Below are 23,126 nucleotides of genomic sequence, written 5' to 3'. Positions count from 1 at the left end.
TTCCCAAAAGATGAAAATGTTTTATAATATTAATCTTATTAATCAATATTGTGATAATGATTATTTTTTAAAATATTTTTTTGTCTATAAATATATTAAAAAAATATTTTTTTAAAAAATATTTTTAAAATTAACACATCAAAACAATCAAAATATATATAAAAAAAACATAAAAAATCATTTTTTTCCAAACAACATTTGGAACTCATTTCTAAACACTACCTTAATGGATTATATACTACACTATTAATGACATTTTTTTTTTCAACATTTATTTTTAACAAGTATACCGAAAATTAATTCCCAAGTGATTTTCATTCAGATAACTAGAAAATAATAAAATAAAATATATATTTTATTAAATCTTTCTTATGCAAACTATTTTTTTCAAAACAAGTTATTTTATACAAAACAAACGACCTAATGATGATTTTAATATATTCTCTCCGGTGGTAGTTGGACGAGCCCAAATGCCCAGAGCAGAAGAGAAACTAAAGATTTACATAAAAGAGTCCCAGCCTATACTACCAAGCCCAGGTCGCTTGAAGGATCCCACAACCCCAGGAGATGTACACGTGTGTGTTTAACTGTGATTGTGATTTAAAAAAAAAGATTTAGAAATAATATTTAACTGTGGTTTAAAAAAGTACGTATTTAATTAAAACACCTGCGAGATTAATTTCTTCATGTAAAAATAAATAAAATGCATTTTATTTTAATTTTTATAAAATTAATATTTAAAATACAATTATAATTATGCACAATATAAAATATAAAAACTATTGGTACAAAGCAAAGCTATTACAACATATTCTAAATGATGTGGGGAATCACTGTTTCTTCACCCACAAAACACTGTGGATTACAACAGTAATCCATAGTGCTTTCCTTTTTTTTTTCAAAATTACTTTTTTTTTCCAACTTCTCTATTTTTTTTTCTTTTGTTTTTTCCAAAATTATTTTTTTATTTTACTTTTTAAATATTGACCTGGTTAAAATTTTTGCTTTGTAATTTTTTTCTTTAAAATACTGTGGATTGCTGCGATGTTTTTCCACATAATTTTTGTATTTTATTTTTTTATTTTTCAAAATTATATTTGTCAATTTTTTACAACATGTTCTAAATGGTGCGGGGGAATCACTGTTCCCCCACACACAAAACACTTAGTGCTTTCCTTTTTTTTTCTTTTTTTTCTAACTTTTCCCTTTTTTCTTTTTATTTTCGTTTTTTTTTCAAAATTATTTTTTTTTCAACTTTCCTATTTTTTATTTTTTTTCTTTTGTTTTTTCCAAAATTATTTTTTTTATTTTAATTTTTAAATATTGACCTGATTAAAATTTTTGCTTTGTAATTTTTTTCTTTAAAATACTGTGGATTGCTGCGATGTTTTTCCACATAATTTTTGTATTTTATTTTTTTATTTTTTAAAATTATATTTATCGATTTTTTTTAATATGAAGCTGATTGAGAATTTAGTTTTGTAATTTTTTTTCTTTTAAACATCGTTGATTGCTACAATGTTTCTCCGCGTGGTTTTTTTTTATAATTTTCTCCAAAATTATCTTTTTTTATTTTATTTTTTAATATTGAGCTGGTTAAAAATTACAGTTACAATATGTGAGGAAAGCACTGTAACTTTCCTTGAAAATTACTGTTGATTGCTACAGTGTTTTTTCCCACGTGGTTTTTTCCAGTTTTTGTTATGTTTTTCCCTAAAATTATCTTTGTCAATTTTATTTTTTTAATATTAAGATGGTTAAGAATTGCAATTACAAGTAAATACAAGTTTTTCCTCACAAAACACTATGGATTGATACAGTTTTTCCTCACATGGTTTTTTTCTAGTTTCTTTTGTGTTTTTTTTTGTAATATTTTTTTTTCAAAATTATCTTTGTCGATTTGATTTTTTTTAATATTGAGTTGGTTAAAATTTTACTTTGTAATAAAGTTTAATCATGTCGGGAAAGCATTGTAGCTTTGCTCATAGAACATTGTGGACTGCTACAGTGTCTCTCCGCATAGTTTTCTTTTATTATAATTTTTTTTAAATTATCTTTTTCAATTTTATTTTTTTAATATTGAGTTATTTGTGAATTACAATTACAAGTCATTACAAATAAGGCTAAATCATGTGGGGAAGCACTGTAGCTTCCATCACAAAACACTATGAATTGTTACAGTGTTTCCAACATGATTTTTTTTTCTTTTTTTGGTGTTTGTTTTGTTATTTTTTTTTCTGAAATTGTCTCTGTTGTTTTTTTTTTTTAATATTGAGCTGATTAAGAATTTAGCTTTGTAATTTTTTTTCTTTAAAACACTGTGAATTGTTGCAGTGTTTTTCCTGTGAATTGTTGCAGTGTTTTTCCATGTGATTTTTTTATGATTTTTTCTAAAATTATATTTGTTGATTTTTTTTAATATTGAGTTGGTTAAGAATTATAATTACAATAAAGCTAAATCATATGAGGAAAACGTTGTAGTTTTTCTCACAAAACACTGTGGATTGCTACAATATTTCTCTAAATTGTTTTTTATTTTATTTTATTGGGAAAAGTGCTATAATTTTCCTCACAAAACATTGTCAATTGCTGCAACGTTTTTTCTCATGGGTTTTTTTCCTTCCAAAATTATCTTTGTTGGTTTTTTTTTTAATATTAAGTTGGTAGATAATTTAGCTTTGTAATTTTTTTTGCTTTTTATTAACTGAAAAGCTAAATCATGTGGTGAAATCACTGTATTTTTCCTCACAAAACACTGTAGATTGCTACAAATCATTTTGTTCATTCTTTAAATTTTTTATCACCAACACAATTTTTTTTCCGTCATGAAATATTTGCTCCATCATATCTTTAATTTTTATTACTTATTTAGTATTGGTTTATAATTATAACACTATCAAGTATATTTATTTTATAAACCCGTGATAGCGCGTGATGATATAATATCGTCAGCGTTAAAAATTTACGAGTGACAATTAGGATTTCGTTGGCAAATAAAAATCTTTTTCCCCACGCAACGAAGGAATATAGGAACGCCTCTCTCTTGGATTGTGGTTTAGTGGAGCAGTTGGGCCCCACAAACACGAGAAATTTCCTCTCCAAACACGCGCACACACGCTCCAAACAATTTCCAAGTTCCTCCTGCAGCCACACGCAGTATGTATACAAGTACCTAAAATCTCGCGCCAAATACGATTGACAAAAACTACTCGTATCCAAGGTCACTAATGGATTGACGTAAACACACCCTGAGTTAAATGGACATGGGTAAATTTTTAGAAATGTTCGTTCAGTTTCTGAATTTTTTGAAAAAATTATTTTAATATCTAAATTTTATTTTCTTTACAAATTATTCTTTATTGTAATTTTTTTTGATTTTCATATATTTATTAATTACAATCCAATCTCTTATTAAAAATATTTTTCAATTATATTTTTTATTTTAAATTATGAAAATGACTAAGATTAATTAAATAATCTAAATATGTTTGAGGACAAGGCAAGTGTTAAACGAGTATAAGTGGATATTTATTTAAAAAATAAATAAATCAATAATAGATAAAATAAGACTTATATCTCTTGTGAAAGTAATTGTTTGGTATTGTATTTTCACTTGTGTTTAAGAGTATTTTAAAAGAGTATATTTAAAAAAAAAATATCAAAATTGATATTTTTAAAGTATTTTTTAATGATTTTAATGTACTTATATATAAAAAATAATTATATATATATATATATATATATATATATATATATATATATATATATATATACACATATATGATTTTAATGTACTTTTTATAAATCACCTTCCATCACAATAACAAATACCATGTGAATTCATACCCACCTATTGGCCACAGGTTTATTTGATTTAAGAACGGCTATTTTCATATAATTTTAGGCGGGAGAGTTTAAATTCCTGAACCTGGAAAAGAAAAGAGAAAGAAAAAACTAATGTAACAGTCTCCAATTGCAGATGGAATCGCTAAATAAGGCAGTAAACAAAGACTCCATACTGGTGGCATACTTGCGCGGCGGCGTCGGATCTCCAATGAAATCACCAGGCGGCGACAGATTCTCTCGCAATTACCAGCGCAGAAGCAGCGGGAGTTCCAGATCGCCGTTATCGCCGCTTGAGAATATGAAGACACCGATGGTGGAGGAAGACGAAGTTTTAGTGATGGATGGAGTTCCGGTTTCGCCGCTAGTCGGAAGTGGATCATCATCCAATTCTTCCTCTTCTTCTTCGGGAAAGAGCGTGTATAAGAAGCAACTTCGCAGAGCTTGGGAGGATCTTGGACACTGCCGCTATGCGGCTATGCCTCCAACCGTCAGGTCTCTTTCTCACGCACTCTCTTTATCAGTTTAATTAGGAAGGACCGCTTGATTTTCAGCGATGGAAGTTTGAAATGAAATAGTCAAGTTTATACTAAAACTCATCTAGCTACTTCTTATAGCATTCTAAATCTGGCTCATGGAAACTTGTACCTGAAAATACACCTCTTCTTTTGGTAAGGAGACGAATTTGCTCATGAACAACGGTATGAAAACAAGAGAAACTAGAGGTTTAAATTATTTTCGGTTGGATCCTGAGAGAGTTTTGCGGAAAAGCTGCTGATTCTAGGTAACTAGGAGATCATTTTTCTTGAGCTTGCATTGTTTCAAGCCCCTGATGGTACTGGTTCTGTTGGAATTCCATTTTGGACTATGTATGCCTCTAGACTTATATATTGGCATTGCGCCACCACTACAGAAGTTCATTTTATTTTCATGCACTACTGAAGAGCTTTTTTATATGATGATTTTCAACTGAGTGAGGTGCATGCAAGCACTCATGATTTGTTTTACACAGTGGCTCTTCATTTATGTTTGGCCTAACTTTACAATTTTTCAACCCTGGTTGGCTAGATTAGTAGAGATTGTACAACTCAAACTGACAGAGAGAAACAAACAATTTGGTGTTGAGTGAATCAGTTACATTGACCTTGTGCCTATAAACATGTGTTTTAAGCCACTTTGGTCACTTGTGTCCCCCTCTTAATCGTTTCTCAAACATTCGATAATTCTTCTCATGTATTGCATTTTCTTATATCAAACTTTTCTTTTTGACACCGATGTCCCAGTCGGAGTGAAAATTCTATACAGCAGTTCAGTCAGTGTTATGTTTGCTTTTGTACAATATTGAGATTCTTAATTATCTAAAAATATGCGGCCTTTGTGTTTGTTCATTCATCTTCTTTGTAAATCTCCAGTATATGCATGCCATCAACAGAAGAGATTCCTCTTCTTTATGCTACTTGGATGAAACTAATGCATGACTTCTAATGTTTATACTCACTTGCAAATGATACTATTTCTGCAGATCATTCTCTGCCATGATAACTTTTAAGAATCAAATTTATTATGTGTGGGTTTCAAAATGTTTAGGTCTTGAGTTGCTAGCTGCTGCTTAGTACCCTTTCAATTGCTAGCTGCTGCTTAGGGAGTCTTAAAATGCCTTCACCTTAAACTGGAATTGCCCGGCTATGACCGGAAAGATTTTTTATTCGGTTTGCCATACCAGTGACTATTTTTTGGCCATGCACTATTAGTCATACGGGAACCCTACACTAGCACTCCCGCGAGATTCTAGATTATTGCTGCTCTCTGTTTGAAATCTAATATGTTGATTGTGTACAATTGTCATTCGCTGTGATGCAAGCACTGCTCTTCTAGTTCTCTGGTCAATTGATAAGAATATTTGTTAAATGCAGTTCGCACATGGAAAAGATGAGTTTCATCCATCTGGTTTCTCAATCAAGAACAAAGAATTGGTAATTATAATGCCTTGAATTTCAGTTATAGATTACCTTCGTACTGAATTTGGAAGAAATCAACGGCTAATACAGCCACTGTGCTTGTTTATTTGGTATTGCACAGGTACAAACTTGCAAGTCACATGCTACTAGTCCTAGATCAAGCCCTTATGTCCCAAAGTGCGGCATTCTTCCTCCTGCTATGACAAATGCAGCAGTTGCAGCAAAACAAACAGCCTTCTCTACCATACCAGAATATACCAGCATCGGCCCCACCATCATCACATCTGAAAAATCCAGCAAGAATAGTACCACCCCATTCTCCACACCTGATGAATTTGGCAGAACCTATATCTCTATCAGGCCAGACCATAGCAACAAAATCCCAAACTGCGAGCATTAAATCTGAAGACTCTAGAATGGATATCACTACCACCGTCAGCTCTGACTACTGGTCACCACAGGATGATGGCATTGATATTGCTTTGCCACATCAGACTAACAAACGCATATCAAGGGAAGAAGTAAATGCCTGTGGTCCAGCTACAAAGAAGAGGTTGCCTGTGTTCAGTGAATTTTGCCCTGGATAGCAGATCTCATTTGCAGAATTGCAGTACAAACGGCTTCCCTTTTCTCATGACACGTCTACGTGTAGGCAAAGAAAATTGCTATCCATACTCTGCAGGTTGTCCAGGATCTACACTTCTATCTTTTGTGGTTTGGCTCTAATTCTTTACTCTTTACTTGATCATGGCTGGTTATTTGGATTAGATTGATACCATCAACTTGCATTGATATTACATTAACTACGTAGGTACAAATACAATACCGTATATATAGATTGTCTGTGCAGCTGGAATTATCATAGATGCTTTATATCACTATATGTCTGCAATGAAAAACATTCCTGGAATTGTATTTTTTCTTGCGATTTCTCTCTTTTTGTGGCTATTTGTGTGACATCTGTGGTTAATTGGTTATTTTGAAGTGACAATCCAGCAGGTTGCAGTTTCATGTTTATAGTGGAAAATTGAGATATAAATTACAATTTATGGAGAAATATATTGGAAGATGATACCCGTGCTGCAAGTGTCCTGATATTCTGACTAGAATGGCCATGGCCAGTGCTGCAGTACATCAAGAGTAATGTTGGCAGATTGATTGAAGATAAACACAAAAGGCATTTAGAACACACTTCTCCTGGTTTATTTGTTGTGTCCGTTGTCTTAATGAATGGCCCCGGGTCCATGGTCGTGGAAGAGTAGAGTTCGATTAATCTTAGAAGCAGCAATACCACCCCTGCTTGTGCACTCCTTTTCTTGTTCTGTTCATCAAGACCATTAACATAGATTTAGACGTCCATGACTCCTATTGTGAAGTATTTTCCACCGTGAATCAAAACTTCAACAATTTTTCTTACCGCAGTCAAGGTTTGTGAAGGTGGCATGGGAGGATTAATCCGGGATGAAGAGGATGTTGGGTATACGACCAAAGTCCCACATTGGCTAGAAATGGGGAGGATCATGGGTATATAAGGATGGACAAATATCTCCATTGGTATAAGGCCTTTTGGGTATAGCCCAAGAGCAAATCCATGAGGGCTTAGGCAATATCAAGCCCTTAGGGAAGCTTAAACACAGAAAAAACACGTTTTTCAGCTCTCTGTTCAAAGTTGCAGAATTTTCAAAGTTCTCAGATCTTGATTTTGACCAGCTGCGGAGATTCCTCTCGACGATACGAGTTCGGAGATATAAAGATCATCGAAATCGGAGTTGAAACGAGCCCTGTAGAGCTCGCCGAAGTTTTGCCGGAAAAACCAGACAGTGCCGGAATTCTCGCCTGAGAAGACAGCCACGTCATCCGACACGTAGGCGCTGAGTCATCATCCACGTCATCAACAGAGGGTCCACATCGCCCTGTCATCAGACACGTCATCAGCCATGTCATCTGACAGTGACAGAATATTCTCTTGACAGAATAAGAATATTCCGTTACCAGTAAGAGAATATTCCCGTGACAGAATATTCTTTATCAGAGACAGAATATTCCTTCCCTGAGTCAACTCGGTCAGATTGGTTTTTTTGGCCAACTCAGTGATTTTTTGACCCGTTTTTGGCCGAGTCAAGTTGGTTCCTAGCATTTTCAACCATTCCGGATGCAACCGTGGTGTCCGTTTTGTTAAACAGCATACCGAAGTTACTGTTTTGGCACTTTTGAGCATAAAAGTGTGGGTTTTTAACAATTTCGGGATTCCATTTGTAATCCAAAGACGTCCTAATGGCTGATATTCCAGAAGAAAAATCAGCGGGGAATGCTAGTATACCTCCACAATACATCCCGGTATCGAATACCAAATTTGAGGTGGAGAAGTTTGATGGGAAAGGTAATTTTGGCATGTGGAAATGTGAAGTCATGGATATGCTTGTCCAAATGAATTTGGATTTCACTTTAGAAGATAAACCGGAGGATTTGGATGATAAAAGCTGGGAAAGGATAAATCGGTTGGCTTGCAGTTCCATCCGACTTTGTCTTGTAAAGGATCAGAAGTACGCCTTTTCAGAACAAAACTCTGCAAAGGAATTATGGCAAGCACTGGAGGACAAGTTTATGAAGAAGAGTATAGAGAATCGTCTCTACTTGAAGAAAAGGATCTTCCGGTTTCAGCACAAGAAAGGTACTTCTATGAATGAGCATCTAAATGATTTCAATAAAATGATAGCTGATTTGAAGAATTTAGATGTGGAAATTGATGATGAAGATAAAGCTCTATTGTTATTGAATTCACTGCCTGACACATATGAACATCTCGTCACCACTTTACTGTATGGTAAAGAAAAGATTAAATTCATTGATGTGTCCAATGCTTTGGTGAATAATGAGTACCGAAAGAAGGACCAGATTGTTCACAAGGAGTCAACGTCAGAAGCATTGACAGTTAGAGGCAGAACAAACCCCAGAAGATTTCGAGGGCGAGGGAGATCTCGCTCAAAATCCAGAGGAGAATCATCAAACAGACGATATCTTGCAAAAGATGAGTGTGCCTTTTGTCACAAAAAAGGGCACTGGAAGAAAGATTGTCCAATCAAGGGCAACAAGGAAAAAGATGAACCAATTGTGAACGTTGCACGAGATGAGGATGAACAAGACTCTGCATTCATGGTCTCATCACCAGAAAACCATTCTGGTGAATGGGTTCTTGATTCTGCATGTTCCTATCACATGTGCCCTAACAAGCACTTATTCTCGAGACTCGAGGAGTTCGATGGAGGAGGTGTGTTGATGGGTAATGATGATGTGAGTGAGATCAAAGGGATTGAGACTATCCATCTGAAGATGCATAATGGGGTTGTCAAGACACTAACAGATGTACGGTATGTACCTGACTTGAAGAAAAATCTCTTCTCACTTGGAGTTCTAGAATCCAGTGGTTATAAGATTATCATGCATGGTGGAGTCCTGAAAGCAATCCGTGGTGCATTAGTTGTCTTAAGAGGCACGAGGATAAGAAACTTATATTTCTTGGATGGATTTACAGTTACTGGTACAGCAGCTGTTTCCAAAAGTATAGAAGATGATGAAGCAGATAATTCCAGACTTTGGCACATGCGCTTAGGGCATGCTGGTGAAAAGGCTTTGCAAGGATTAGTCAAGCAAGGTCTATTAAAAGGCGCCAAGACTGGGAAGCATGGGTTCTGTGAGCATTGTGTTCTTGGAAAACAGACAAGGGTCAAGTTTGGCACTGCGGTACACAACACAAAAGGGATCCTAGATTATGTTCACACAGATGTATGGGGACCTTCAAAGAATGAATCTCTTGGAGGTAATCGTTGGTTTGTTACTTTTATTGATGATTTCTCAAGACGAGTATGGGTGTACATGATGAAACACAAGGATGAGGTCCTTGATATCTTTCTGAAATGGAAGAAAATGGTGGAGACTCAAACTGGAAGGAGGGTTAAGACTCTTCGGTCAGATAATGGTGGTGAGTACACTTCAGATCCTTTCTTTGAAGTTTGTCAGGATGAAGGGATCAAGCGACATTTTACTGTTCGCAAAACACCACAACAGAATGGAGTAGCAGAACGCATGAACCGCACATTGGTGGAGAAAATCCGATGTATGCTATCACATTCAGGACTAAGCAAAGTGTTCTGGGGCGAGGCATTAAGCTATGCTCGTCATATTGTTAACCGGTTACCTTCAGCAGCATTAAATGGAAGAACCCCCTTAGAGGTATGGTCAGGCTCTCCTGCAAATGATTATGACTCTATGCGTATATTTGGTTGCTCAGCATATTATCATGTTACTGAGTCCAAGCTAGATCCTAGAGCCAAGAAAGCTATATTTTTGGGCTTTAGTGGAGGAGTAAAAGGCTACAGACTCTGGTGTTCTGAATCAAAGAAAGTGATCTTGAGTAGAGATGTCACTTTTGATGAGTCTGGCATGTTACAGCAAGAGAAATCACAGGAGAAGGAAAAACAGTCTGGTGATGCACAACAGGTGGAGTTGGAGACTTCAGTCATTCCTATAAAGACTGTTCAGACAATCCCTACTGAAGGAGATTCAGATGAAAGTTCAGATGAAGAGGATGCAACAACTCCAGCAACCACACAACAAGAATCCATTGCAACGAGTAAACCAAAAAGGGCCATCAAGAAACCTGCTCGGTATTGTAACATGGTGGCTTACGCACTTCCGGTGATTGATGATGGAATCCCCTACACCTACAAAGAAGCAGTACAGAGTGTAGAAAGTGCAAAATGGAAAGAGGCAATGGATGAAGAGATGAAATCTCTTCACAAGAATCAGACTTGGGATTTGGTACAACTCCCTAAAGGAAAGAAGACAATTGGTTGCAAGTGGGTATATGCCAAGAAGGAAGGTAATCCTGGAAAAGACAACATCCGTTTCAAAGCAAGATTGGTAGCAAAAGGCTATGCTCAGAAGGAGGGGATAGATTATAATGAGGTATTCTCTCCAGTTGTTAAGCATTCATCAATCCGTATTCTGTTAGCCTTGGTTGCACAGTTTGATTTGGAGTTAGCCCAACTTGATGTGAAAACTGCCTTCCTACATGGAGATTTGGAAGAGGAAATTTACATGTCTCAGCCAGATGGTTTCAAAGTCACTGGGAAAGAGAATTGGGCTTGTAAACTGAAGAAGTCATTGTATGGATTGAAACAATCTCCTCGCCAGTGGTATAAGCGATTTGATAAGTTCATGGCAGAACATGGATACACACGGAGTCAGTTTGATCACTGTGTATATTTTCGCAAACTTCTTGATGGTTCTTTCATCTATTTGCTCTTATATGTGGATGATATGTTGATCGCATCGAAGAGCAAGGTGGAGATTGATAGACTGAAAGCTCAACTGAGAACTGAGTTTGAAATGAAGGACCTTGGAGAAGCTAAGAAGATTCTTGGCATGGAGATTCAGAGAGATAGAAGAAAAGGCACAGTCTGTTTGACACAGACCCAATACTTGAAGAAAATTCTACAGAGATTTGGGGTAGATGGTAAGACCAAGCCTGTAAGCACACCATTAGCTCCTCATTTTAAGCTAAGTGCTTCAATGTCTCCACGCACAGAGGAAGAGCGCAAGCATATGGCTCAAATTCCTTATGCAAATGCAGTTGGTGCATTAATGTATGCAATGGTTTGTACGAGACCAGATATTTCACATGCTGTCAGTATGGTAAGCAGGTATATGCATGATCCGGGAAAGGGTAACTGGCAGGCGGTTAAGTGGATTCTACGGTACATTCATGGCACAACTGATATTGGTTTGAAGTTTGAGAGGGATGATAGACTCGGGCAAAATTTAATTGGTTATGTGGACTCGGACTATGCTGGTGACTTAGACAAGCGTCGTTCAACAACAGGCTATGTGTTTACACTTGCTAAAGGGCCTGTAAGTTGGAGGTCAACGTTACAATCAACAGTAGCTTTGTCAACAACTGAGGCAGAGTACATGGCAGTAACGGAAGCTTTCAAGGAAGCTATTTGGTTACATGGGTTGATTGAAGATTTGGGAATTGATCAAGAGCACATGGATGTCCATTGTGATAGTCAAAGTGTTATTTGTCTTGCAAAGAATCAGGTTCATCATTCCCGCACCAAGGACATCGATGTTCGATTTCATTTTGTTCGAGAAATTATGGATGAAGGGGATATTCTGCTACAGAAGATTGGTACTGCAGATAATCCAGCTGACATGCTCACAAAATGTGTCTCAGGGATCAAGTTCCAACATTGTTTGGACTTGGTCAACATCTCTCGGTGTTGAGCACCTTCAGGGTGCAGCGCCATACGGCGCGTTAGAGGCAGCATTGATTGATCACGAGGATTGCATGGAAAAATCTTGCCAAGGTGGAGATTTGTAGCAAATTGTCAACATTTGCAATTGTCAACATTTTTCTCAACCACTCTCAACCACCTTCAACTACCCTCTCCACCATCAACCACCCTCTCCTTTACAACCACTATATTTATGCTTCCCTTTCTCATGTAAACAGATTCAAGACTGAAGACAAGAACGAGAGAGGAAGAGTGTAGTGTGTGTGCAAGAAGTAAGTGTGCAGAGAAGTGTGGTGAGTGCAACTGTGAGAGTGAGTGCAAATGAAGATTTGAGAGAAAAGAGTGTAAGAGTGAAACACTGGTTTTTTGTGGGTTGTATTGGGTTGAGTTGAGTGTTTGTATCATTCCTCCATTAATATACAATCTGTTACCTCCGTGGACGTACCCGGTTTTGGGGAACCACGTAAATCTGCTTGTTTGTGTTTTATTTGTGTTTGCTTTCGGTCCAGTATGCACAACAAATTGGTATCAGAGCCAGGCCCCAGAGTTAGCCATGATGGATGAATCCTCGGAATGCCGAACAAAAGGTGGTGGGCCCCCAATCACGATGTAATCCATGGATCAGCTCTATTGGATAGGCGGTGTGCTCCAGATGCTTCATGGACATGTCCTGATCCCAACACAGTGAAGAGGAGTTGACCTAGAAAGAGCAAAAACTCTCAAGTCAGGTAGTGCTCTCCGGATGCTTCATGGACGTGTTCTGACCCCAACACGGTGAAGTAGAGAATGAAGAATCCTGGTTGGTAGAGAGTGGACGGATGAATGATCGGTTTGAGGGGAGGCTCGGTGGTCCTTTGTTCGAGGGGAGGATTGTTGGGTATACGACCAAAGTCCCACATTGGCTAGAAATGGGGAGGATCATGGGTATATAAGGATGGACAAATATCTCCATTGGTATGAGGCCTTTTGGATATAGCCCAAGAGCAAATCCATGAGGGCCTAGGCCCAAAGTGGACAATATCATGGTTTGATCGGTCGGAAAACTAATATGGAAGCTGAGCTACAAGCCATTCGTCTTGGTTTGGAATTGACTTGGTCCTTGGATCGCGATCAAGTGACAGTGACGACTGACTCTTTTGAAGCACTTATCTGATTATGGATGTTGACAGTTCTCCTCATTTTTATCATGCTCTTGTCGAGAATTTCATAGTTGCTATTAACTGCAGCTGGAGCTGCAGCCTGACGCGTATGTCAAGAGAAGGAAATCAATGCATCGACTTCCTTGCTGAATGAAAAGCAAATGATTAGGTTCCTTCTCGAGTTTGGTCTAATCTGCCTGATGGTTTAAGTTCTACCACGTTAAGTTAGGTTCCGTCTAGAGTTGCCAGGTCCTAGTGTTTTCTTTTCTTTTCTTTTTCAATCCGTTGCACCAGTTAAAAAAAAAATCCGCGAGGAAAATTTATCTTGAACCAATAAAGTCAACATTTTTCAATCGAAAGAGGTGGCTTGTCCATTATGGGCGAATAACTATGTCTTCCCTTTTCTTCTCTGAATCTAACATCGAGTGTGCGGGGAGAAAGCTTTCGGAAAAAGAGAACGGGCAAAGTTCAAGAGATAAGAAATAATAATAATAATAAATAAAATTAAAATTAATAACAGAACCCAAAGAGTTTTTTTTAAAAAAAAAATTAACGCATGTTAAATAAAATTAACGGTTCAAAAGTAGTTACGTTGTTGTGACAATGCAACCACGTAGAGATTTAATAGGTTACGTATAAAAAAAATATTCTCAATATTTATGTTTTTCCAACCAGTTCTTTTATTCAAAATTCTTAATTTTCAAAATCCTTGTTCTGCATATTTTTTTTTATAATTATTAATTAGCCTATTAAATTAAAAATCTTAATAAAATTTAAGTCGACTACATCTAATTTGCTACTACTGAATTGAAATTTGAATTGACTATCATTAATATAGTTATAATAATTATTAATTAACCAACTAAATTAGAAAATCCAATTAAAATTTAAATTGACTGCAAGTAATTTACAATAAAATCCTATAAAAATTTAAATTTACTATAACTAGTCATTTTTATTAATGAATATCACAAATTATATTAAAATTTAATTTTACTGTAACTAATCAATTTTACTGATAATTGTTATAATTATTGGGGGGAAATCTCAATAAACTAGCTGTTTTAATTTGTAAAGGTAAAAAATTTTAAATTTAAAAAAAATAAAAAAAATAAAATAGTAAATTATATTGTTAACAACTTTTCAACATGACAACTTGAACCCAGCCCACGTGATAGATTAGATTAAGTTGCTAGGTTATTAACCCGGCTTAAAATTAATTATAAAATAATAATTTTTTTAACTTAATTAATTTATTAAATTTATAATTCGATTCATGAAATTAAAATAATTTTATAAAAAATTAATAAAAAAAATATGAGATACCTAGATTAACTTATCAAACTCATAACCAATATCATAAAATTATAATAATCTTTTAAAAAATAAATCAAAATAAATTATGAAATTCAAATTTCAATAACCTCATTATTAAAGATTGAAATTAAAAAAAATATAAAAACTTGATACAATAAAACAACATGAATAAAACACTTGACTCGAGTTATAAAATTAGAATAATCTCACAAAAAAATTCAAATAAATTATAAAGTTTAATTTATAATTAATTTAATATTAAATAATAAAATTTTAAAAAAATATTAATTAAAATAAATTAATTAATTGAGTTAATTTATTAAATTTACAACTCGTCAATTTTATAAAAAATAAATTATAAAATTTAATTTTTAATTAATTCAATAATAAAAAATAAAATTAAGTAAAATTTTAATCAAAAACCCAACCCTCCCTTCTGTTTTTCCTTTCTTTTCCTCTCTGTTAACAAAATCCCCAAATCCTGAAAACCCCCCCCCCTAAATTTGTCGAAATCCTAAAATCGACTCACTAAATCAACATAATTTAACATGGATATATCAGCCGATGACGAAGGACCAGTGGCGGTGGCGCCCGCAGCTGAAGAGATTCCGCAGCCGGAACAGAGTGTTCGCCGGAGACTGGTACAGTCCACGCTGTTCCCTCACAAATCGCCGGAAATCGAATTGAACAGTGAAAAAAATATCGATGAAAACTGCAATGGCGAGGAGTATCGTGGGAGTCAAAATAAGAAGAAGAGAATGCAAAAGGGAAAGACAACTCCACTAACCAGAACTGCTAAAAAGGTAAGATTAAAATCGGCTGTAATTTAGGTACGGCAGACATTGCTTAAAATTCTTGTTAATTCGGCTGGTTAGTGTGAGAATTATTCTAATTTGTGAATTTAGCTTAGTTTTTTTCTATAATTTTGTTACTTGTTTTTTATACCGAGTGCTTTTACCAAACAGTCTATGTTGTTACAGCACAAATTACCGGGAACAGAATCCAACTGTTATCAGAAACGCGAGAAAGAATGTAATGTCGAGGATGGGAAAGGCGAAGGTGAATGTGAGGAGTGCTGTGGGAGTCAGAAGAAACGAACACGGATAGGAAAGGCAACACCACAAAGTAGAACTCCTAAAAAGGTAAAAGTAAAATTATCAATGTGCAAGCATGAATTGGTTCATTTTTTGGCGATTTGACTGGTTTAGTGTGGTTAAGATTTCAGCTTAGTTTGCTGCCAATTTATGTGCTTTATTTATTTGTTTTATTCAACAGTCAAAGGAGAAGTCACCTATGAATGGTACGCCTAAGAAGAATGGCACAGATAATGGGAAAGGCATCTCTAATCTGGTAGAGAACCAGGGTGTATCATCACCAATCCCTAATTTGAGGTTAGAGGCCAAGATGGCAGCTGAGGTTAGTTATTTTGATACCATGAGTTCTAGAAATTTTTTTTGCTCTTTGTGCTTGTTCTCTTTGTGGGCTTAGAAACTGTTAACTGGTGAAACTCCATGCTGCTTATGGAATTTTAATTGAAATCAGACTTTGGTGTGGAAGTTGGAAATTCTTAAACTAAAAGCAATAAGTTAGCTCTTTCCAATACCTTCTGAAGTGAATTGGTGCATAACACAATCAATTTCTATTTTGTGTTTTATCAGGAAAATTCACGAATGTTTGCTGGAAGGCAAATTCATCCCTTTTTCTCATCATGGAAAGTGAGTAAGAGATGTGACGAGACAAATGCAGTGGAAAGTAATCATCACTTGGCCCGGAGAAAAGCTAAAGGCATCAATATTGGTCCTATTCATGTCTTTGAAAGGGGTCAGGTACAAATCATCTTTTGGCTATGCAGCCTTGCAGTTGCAGGGTAGAACCATGGCTTGAATTTTAATTCCAGGGGACAAGTATGAAAACGAAAGATGCATTGGGAGCTATAGCATGCGTGTATCAAAGTTTGGCAGGGTTTGCAATAGTTTATATTTGTCCATGGACATCTATAAATCACCAAAAAGAAAAACATAAAATTGTAATTTTTTCAAAATCACCTCATGCAACGTACCTAGTTCTGACCTTGTGTGAATGACTGGACATTGAAATCAGTTTTCAAATCACTCTTGTTCCATCAATGGTGTTAAAAGCTAGCATTTGCTTTTACTTTAAACTCACATCAACTGAAACTTGAAGATTATTGTGTAGGATGATGCAAGGCCTCTTGATTGGAGTGATTGGATAGTTTGTGAGAAACCATTTATCGATAGCAGTTTTAGCCTAGAAAGCTCCTTCTCATCAAACTTTGAAGGCTTCATTGGATTATTAGACATAAATGATTTCCCCAGCTCATCACATCCTCCTGGTACATCACTTCCTCGAGATAATGCATCTTTGGATCAATGCCTTTGTCAACAAGAATTTGTGTGTGAAGCACCAGCAATAGTCTCTTCCAGATCATCTGATGTGCAGTTGGGATGCTGTCAGCTTGCAGAGGATGCAGAAACTGTATGCATAGCAACACCAGTTAACAATCTTGTATCTTCACCCCCACCCATTTTTTAGTTTCATTTGGGAAGAAATTGTTCTCACCGTAATTCAGATTGTTAAGCAACTCCGCATCTCACATTCCCATTTTTTAGATTATAAATGTGTTACTTGCAGGACTGTGAGGCTGTTGAAGTTCATATCATTTCTGCTTCTGCTAGAAAATCAGATGCTAAACAGCTAAGTGATCTTCTTCAAGAAAGGTTTGGATCATCATTGGAAATCCTACTTGTTTTACTCCCTTAGCCATATGTTGTTTGCATGTGAATTGATGACTTCTGTAACTGTTGCCACAGTTTGTTTAGTGCACACTACTTTTATAAATGCAGTCCTTGAATTGTAGAGTAACGTCTTGTTGATGCTGATGCATGTGGTTGTAGCTTCAAGGGATCAGTTCTCTCATCTGCATCATATGTATAATCACTCCTGTTGCTCATTGATTCAGATTTTGATGGCTGAAAGGAGCAGTGGAAAGGTCCTTAATGAATGGAAAGAATTATACAAATGCTAGCTAGAAATGGAAGTCTGATTGTTTGAATTGCAATAGCCATAAGCAAACTATATTATATGCAAAATACCAACTACCAAGTACCTGAACCTATTTAGCATTCTCTAACAGTGAATATGAAAGCAAATATTCCACTTCTGCCTTCTTATATGATATAATTTCCCATTATCATCAGTGTTCAGGGTTTAAACTGCATGACATGGTGGTCAAGCTGGTTTTTGAATCTAGCAACGATAATCTAATAGCTTCAACTTGCTGCTGACATGGCTTAGCCCAAATGTATTGGTTGTCTTATCATATAGTTTGGAACTTGGTATATGAATGATAGTTTTGCTGCTGCTTTTACCTGACCAATCTCAGATTGTTAGTGTGTGTAGGTAACGTTCTTTTTATTGCTTTGCTGATACTGCAGGACTGTCCCATTGTACATTAGTCGCACTAAACAGATTGAGAATAGATTATGGACAGATAAGTACCAGCCAAAGAATGCCACTGAGGTCAGACTTTGGAATCTACTTCTTTTATCATATTAACAGTCTTTGTTATGTGTAAACTTTTTTCTTACTGTAATAGTTTCTCCCAAAAATTCCTACAGGTTTGTGGAAATGATGAATCAGTGAAACTTTTGAGCAACTGGCTTCATTCTTGGCAACAAAGGGGCCATCAAGTCTGTACGGATACCTACAGCGGTGATGTATGTGATAGACAAGATGCTGATTATTACCGTGTCCAAAGTGAATCTGATTCAGAAAACAATAATGAAGGGGCCAGCCTTAAGAATGTTCTTTTGATCACTGGACCAACTGGGGTATGAATCAATTCCATCTAAATGCTTCATGCACTCCTAATGCTTGTTCTTTTGGGTTGCCTGTGGAAAGAAATTAGCTGTGGAATTCCAAATGAAAGTTCCTCTTGTTTGCAATTCATAAAGGATGAGATTAAATTTTTTTCTGTTTTATTTTGTCTGTTCTCCAAAAAATTGAAGGTTTCTAGGACACTTCTGGCAACTGCTTTTGTCAGCATGCTATACAATTAATAGTTAGCCCCTTATGTTCTTCTCTGAATCATTTTTCTTAGTTTGCTTCAGGTCAGGGAAAGATTTCAGCATGTTCTGTGAAATCATTCTGATAATTCTGTTCATGTTATGAAATCTTTTGTTTTATATTTTACAATTTGGATATGGACTATTCTTGTTCATACTTTAGTTTAGAGGACTGTTTAGAATATTTGATGTAGAGAGTTTCTTTCCAATACTAAATAATGAACTCTGTTGTCAAAAACTGTCCATAAATGCAGTGTGTTTCAGTGTTAATTTAGTGCAAATTTTACTTCCATCCCAGTAGTTAGACATATTCTCTTTTGTTGCAGAGCGGGAAGTCTGCTGCTATCTATGCTTGTGCAAAAGAAGAAGGATTCAAAGTTCTGGAGGTGCTGCTGCTTAAATACTAATTTTCAAACTTGTATTACAGTTTTGGGGGCTTTCTTAGATGTCACGCATAACATTGCATCCTTTTTTTTTCATGGCAACATATAGGTTATTAATCCTTAGAGTGAATAGCATAACATTATTGCAGTAGTCTGTAAAGAGAAAACTAAATGTTTTGCCATATCATCATCCTCAGGTCAATGCATCAGATTATCGAAATGGAGCTTTGGTGAAACAAAGATATGGAGAGGCATTAGAATCCCATTTCCTTCATTGGTTTGTCGATACTTAGCAGCAATGCACAGAGTTCCTTTAATTTGTTTTCCAACGTTATGTGACAGTTAAAAACCTTTGGGAATATAATCCTCTATTCTACAATAAAGTGTATTACTTCCAGGTCACAGAAAACTCATGTGGAACCACAGAGCAACAACATTACAAAATTTTCCTCAGCCCTTCCTGACAGTAAATTGACACAAGATTTCTACAGAAAAATGGTTGAGGTGGTACCAATATCAGATGAGGATAATTCTCTTGGAGCCACTGAGGCCACTGTTAAGTTTGATTCCAATGACAGTACAATTGCCTGTGGTCAAGGGAAACTTAAACACTTGATTCTTTTTGAAGATGTGGATCTTGCTTTTACTGAAGACCGTGGCTTTGTCGCTGCAATACAACAAATAGCTGAAAAGGCAAAAGGGCCTGTGATACTGACCAGCAATTGTAAGAGGCTTGCTAGTTAAAATTGTTTCCTGTTGCTTGACATGTTTGTTCTGGTAGTTTCTTTTTTATCATCGCTAATCTGTGATTGTGGTGGTTACCAGGTGAAAACCCTGATCTTCCTGCCAATTTGGACAGGCTAGAAGTTTGTTTTGTGTTGCCATCAGAGAAGGAGCTTCTTCGGCTTGCAGATATGGTATGTGCTTCTTGTTATGTGCTTTCTCATGGTTTTGATTTTGTATCTAGCTTAAATTGATGTTTTTATTTACTCGTAGGTTTGTTCTGCTGAGAAGGTCAACATTCAAGCTCATCTACTAAAGCAAGTGGTTGAATATTGTCAAGGAGATATCCGAAAAACCATTATGCATCTTCAATTCTGGTTTCAGGGCAGACAAATTAGAAAACTGTCTCCAAGTAGAGAAGCACAAAGACTGTTTGGTCCTCTGATGTTTGATCCTGAGGCTGGGCATCAAGTTTTGCCAAAGATGATGCCATGGGATTTCCCTTGTCAGTTATCTGAGCTAGTTGAAAAGGAGATTGCAACTTCATTGTCTATGATGGTAGAAAATTCTGTCTCATTGGAGGTCATAAAAGAAGATTTTGAAGATAAAGAATTGCAGAATAACATAAAGATTCATAATTATGGCAAAGACAGTGGTACAAAGACCAAGAAGGAAGCAATGTTAAGCCAAAATTGCTTTGATAACGATTGCAATCACTTCAAAATCCCATATGATTCAGTATGTGATGTTTTCAATTCCCCTGGAACCCCGGTGTCATTGACTCCAAGAAAAAATAGAAGGAAGCTCGGTGTAGTAATGCCTTCTGATTCTGAAGATGAGATGGTCAATGATAGAGTTACCTTAACTACAGACAGGGATACTAACTATGAATTAATCCTTGAAGCTGATGGTGGATTTCCCTCTCATTGTTTAAGCATGCAACCATCAACTGACATGCAACTTTGTCCTGGAGCGGAGAAACTAGATGAAAATCATAGTAAATATCCAGATATAGGAATTAATTTACATGTAAAAGAGACATGCATGTCTGTTGATGCATCATGCGTGCCAGAATCAACATTTGTTCCTGAAACTGAAATTAATAATGGAACAGAGGTGTCATTCAGCATGGTGTCCTGCACTCGAGTGGGTGATGCTTTGGAAGAAGTTTCAATGATCATTGAGTCCAAGCAAAACCTGTTGCCTGTTGAAACTGAAAATATTGACAGATATGTGCCTGATATGTTGGGAAGTACTTGTGATGTAATTGCAGAATTATCTCCTGACGTGGTAGAAGATTCTCTAAATGAACATGTGGAAGCTTTAACAAAAGAATATCAAGTGATGGATAAGTATAGCTGCATGGATTTCAATAAGAAATCCAAGCCAGTGGAGAAATTTCGATCCTGTATGATGACTGATTTAGTGCGTGAATCATGGAGAAAACTTTGCAATCGTCACCCAGATCTAAGACATTTTGTCACCTCAGAAGTCATAGATGCTACTGGGATGATGGACCTTGCATATGGAATGAGCAATCTGATTTCAGAAGCTGAACTGTTGCTTTCGAATCACCAGACTTTGGTAAGTATGCATTAACAATTAAAACCCTTTCCTTGTGTGTTATCCTCAGCTAGTTAGTTCATGATGGTGCTTTTTTATTTTTATTTTGTTGCAGGATTCCTTGGAATCATCAGTGGTCCATTCTGAGGTAATGGATGTATCCAGCTGGTCTGATGAGAATTTGAAAATGTCATCAGCAATAACGCAGCAAGGTTTTTGCTTTTATGCCAAAGAAATTGCTAATTTAGGGTTAAAAATGGGTTTGGATTCCAAGGTAGATTTCACCAGGGAGATGCTGTCTACCGCTAGTATGATGGAAGTTGATAACTTGGTTAGACAGAATTTGAGTAGCAAGAGTTCACACTCTAGGTTGAGTACTGAGATGAACCAGCCAGAAAGGGGGACGTCATCAAATAGGTACGGAGCTCAAATCTGTTCTACTCATGCTCATACTGTCACACACATAATTTGTAGACTGACTTGAATATTTCCACGTAGTTGAATTACAGATCAAACCTCACAATTTAATAATAAGTCACGGCCGTGCAATGAATCTTAAAATTCTCTTGGTACTGCATGCATGTTGCAAAGAATTCGTGCTATTGCCATATCCTTTTTAATTTCTGAATTAAAACGGTATTTGTGAAGAGACGAAGCAAAGCTAGGGGGGACTAGATGCCTGTATAACATGCGAAATAATGGCATATAGGCTACTATCAAATGTCTAGTCAAGCAGTGCATATTTATGTCTGTTTATGTATTGATTTTATGAGGATCATTCCTTTATTTTATTTTTCACTTCCGTCGTCTGAGAGCATATCTTATCAGCTCGTTTACAAATTCCCCGTCCCTCGATATTAAATTATTCCTTTGTACAAAAAAATTCCTCAGGGAATTTCATGCCTTGTAACTGCCAATTGCATGCATTTTGCTCTTGCTTTGTGAACTAAATCTCTATATTAACTGCAACGCTCTCTCTCTTAACTCATTAACTTAGGTATTCTGCAAACAGTGAAATGAAGTCTTGTCTTTTTTATATAATCCAGTCACTAGTCCCTTCGCGATCGTACATGACAGTGAAAGGTGAAGCGTTCTATGAATATCTATCTTCTCTGGGCCACATTGCCAGATCAGAAGCTTCTCGATTATCGGCAAGCATTGACAAGATAAAAGGACGGAGGTACATAATTGTGATGCTAGAAGTACCCAACCTTTTTAATGCTAGTAATCTTTATTCCACATTACCTCGAGTTAAATTAATTACAACTTATCATATAGGACACGAGCTTCTCGAAACTACTTGAGCGGTGGTTCACTAATGTTGTCTCCAGAAGAAATTTCATTGCTGGGTCGGTCTAACATCTACCCGAAGATGTTGTCACAATCAATGGACAGCACAGATAAAACTATATAACCTTGTTGCCAAGGACTAACACAGTGTACAGTTTACCTCTTCACTAACTCTGGTATAGCTATTAACTCATTGCAGCTGCTACGAGAATTGAGGACATCATGTAAAGGAGGCGAAGCTTCTTATGACATTCGGGAATCACAGGAGAACAAATAGAGTGGCTGCTAATTTTATTTGTATCGAAGGCATGGCCCAAGATTTGTCAGGCGTCATGCCAATGAGACCTGGGGGCGAGATCTAATTTGTCACCTTGATATGGTTGCACGATTCCATCTTGATTTAAAGCTAGTACTGATTTCTTGTTTATCTCGTATTTGAACAAGGGGACTTCATTTTCGAAAACATTTTGGCTGGATTAGTGGTCTGTAAAAAATAAAATAAGACAATTTATTTTTAAGACGACGAAAA

The 23,126-nt window shown here is 36.1% G+C and overlaps 1 protein-coding gene across 7 annotated transcripts; it reads left to right on the top strand.

Annotated features, from left to right (window-relative positions):
* The first annotated feature begins 14,991 nt into the window (after nt 1-14,991).
* Nucleotides 14,992-23,126, top strand: LOC7463160 (uncharacterized). Of its 7 annotated transcripts, none has more exons than XM_024595862.2 (16): nt 14,992-15,356; nt 15,519-15,695; nt 15,829-15,969; nt 16,212-16,379; nt 16,750-17,079; nt 17,206-17,291; nt 18,009-18,093; nt 18,192-18,404; nt 18,965-19,024; nt 19,219-19,298; nt 19,420-19,745; nt 19,847-19,938; nt 20,018-21,328; nt 21,423-21,724; nt 22,320-22,487; nt 22,586-23,126. In XM_024595862.2, the coding sequence occupies exons 1-16, from the start codon at nt 15,102-15,104 to the stop codon at nt 22,719-22,721; spliced, it is 3,930 nt and encodes a 1,309-aa protein (XP_024451630.2). In that variant the 5' UTR covers nt 14,992-15,101; the 3' UTR covers nt 22,722-23,126. The 7 variants fall into 7 exon arrangements, with proteins under 7 accessions (XP_024451630.2, XP_024451632.2, XP_024451629.2 ...); XM_024595861.2 differs by having other exon boundaries at nt 14,993-15,356; nt 15,534-15,695; nt 22,305-22,487; XM_024595863.2 differs by having other exon boundaries at nt 14,993-15,356; nt 16,750-17,049; nt 22,305-22,487.

The sequence above is a fragment of the Populus trichocarpa genome, chromosome 2, assembly GCF_000002775.5.
Source record: "Populus trichocarpa isolate Nisqually-1 chromosome 2, P.trichocarpa_v4.1, whole genome shotgun sequence".
NCBI classification, from domain to species: domain Eukaryota; kingdom Viridiplantae; phylum Streptophyta; class Magnoliopsida; order Malpighiales; family Salicaceae; genus Populus; species Populus trichocarpa.
This window is presented reverse-complemented; position numbering and strand designations above follow the sequence as displayed.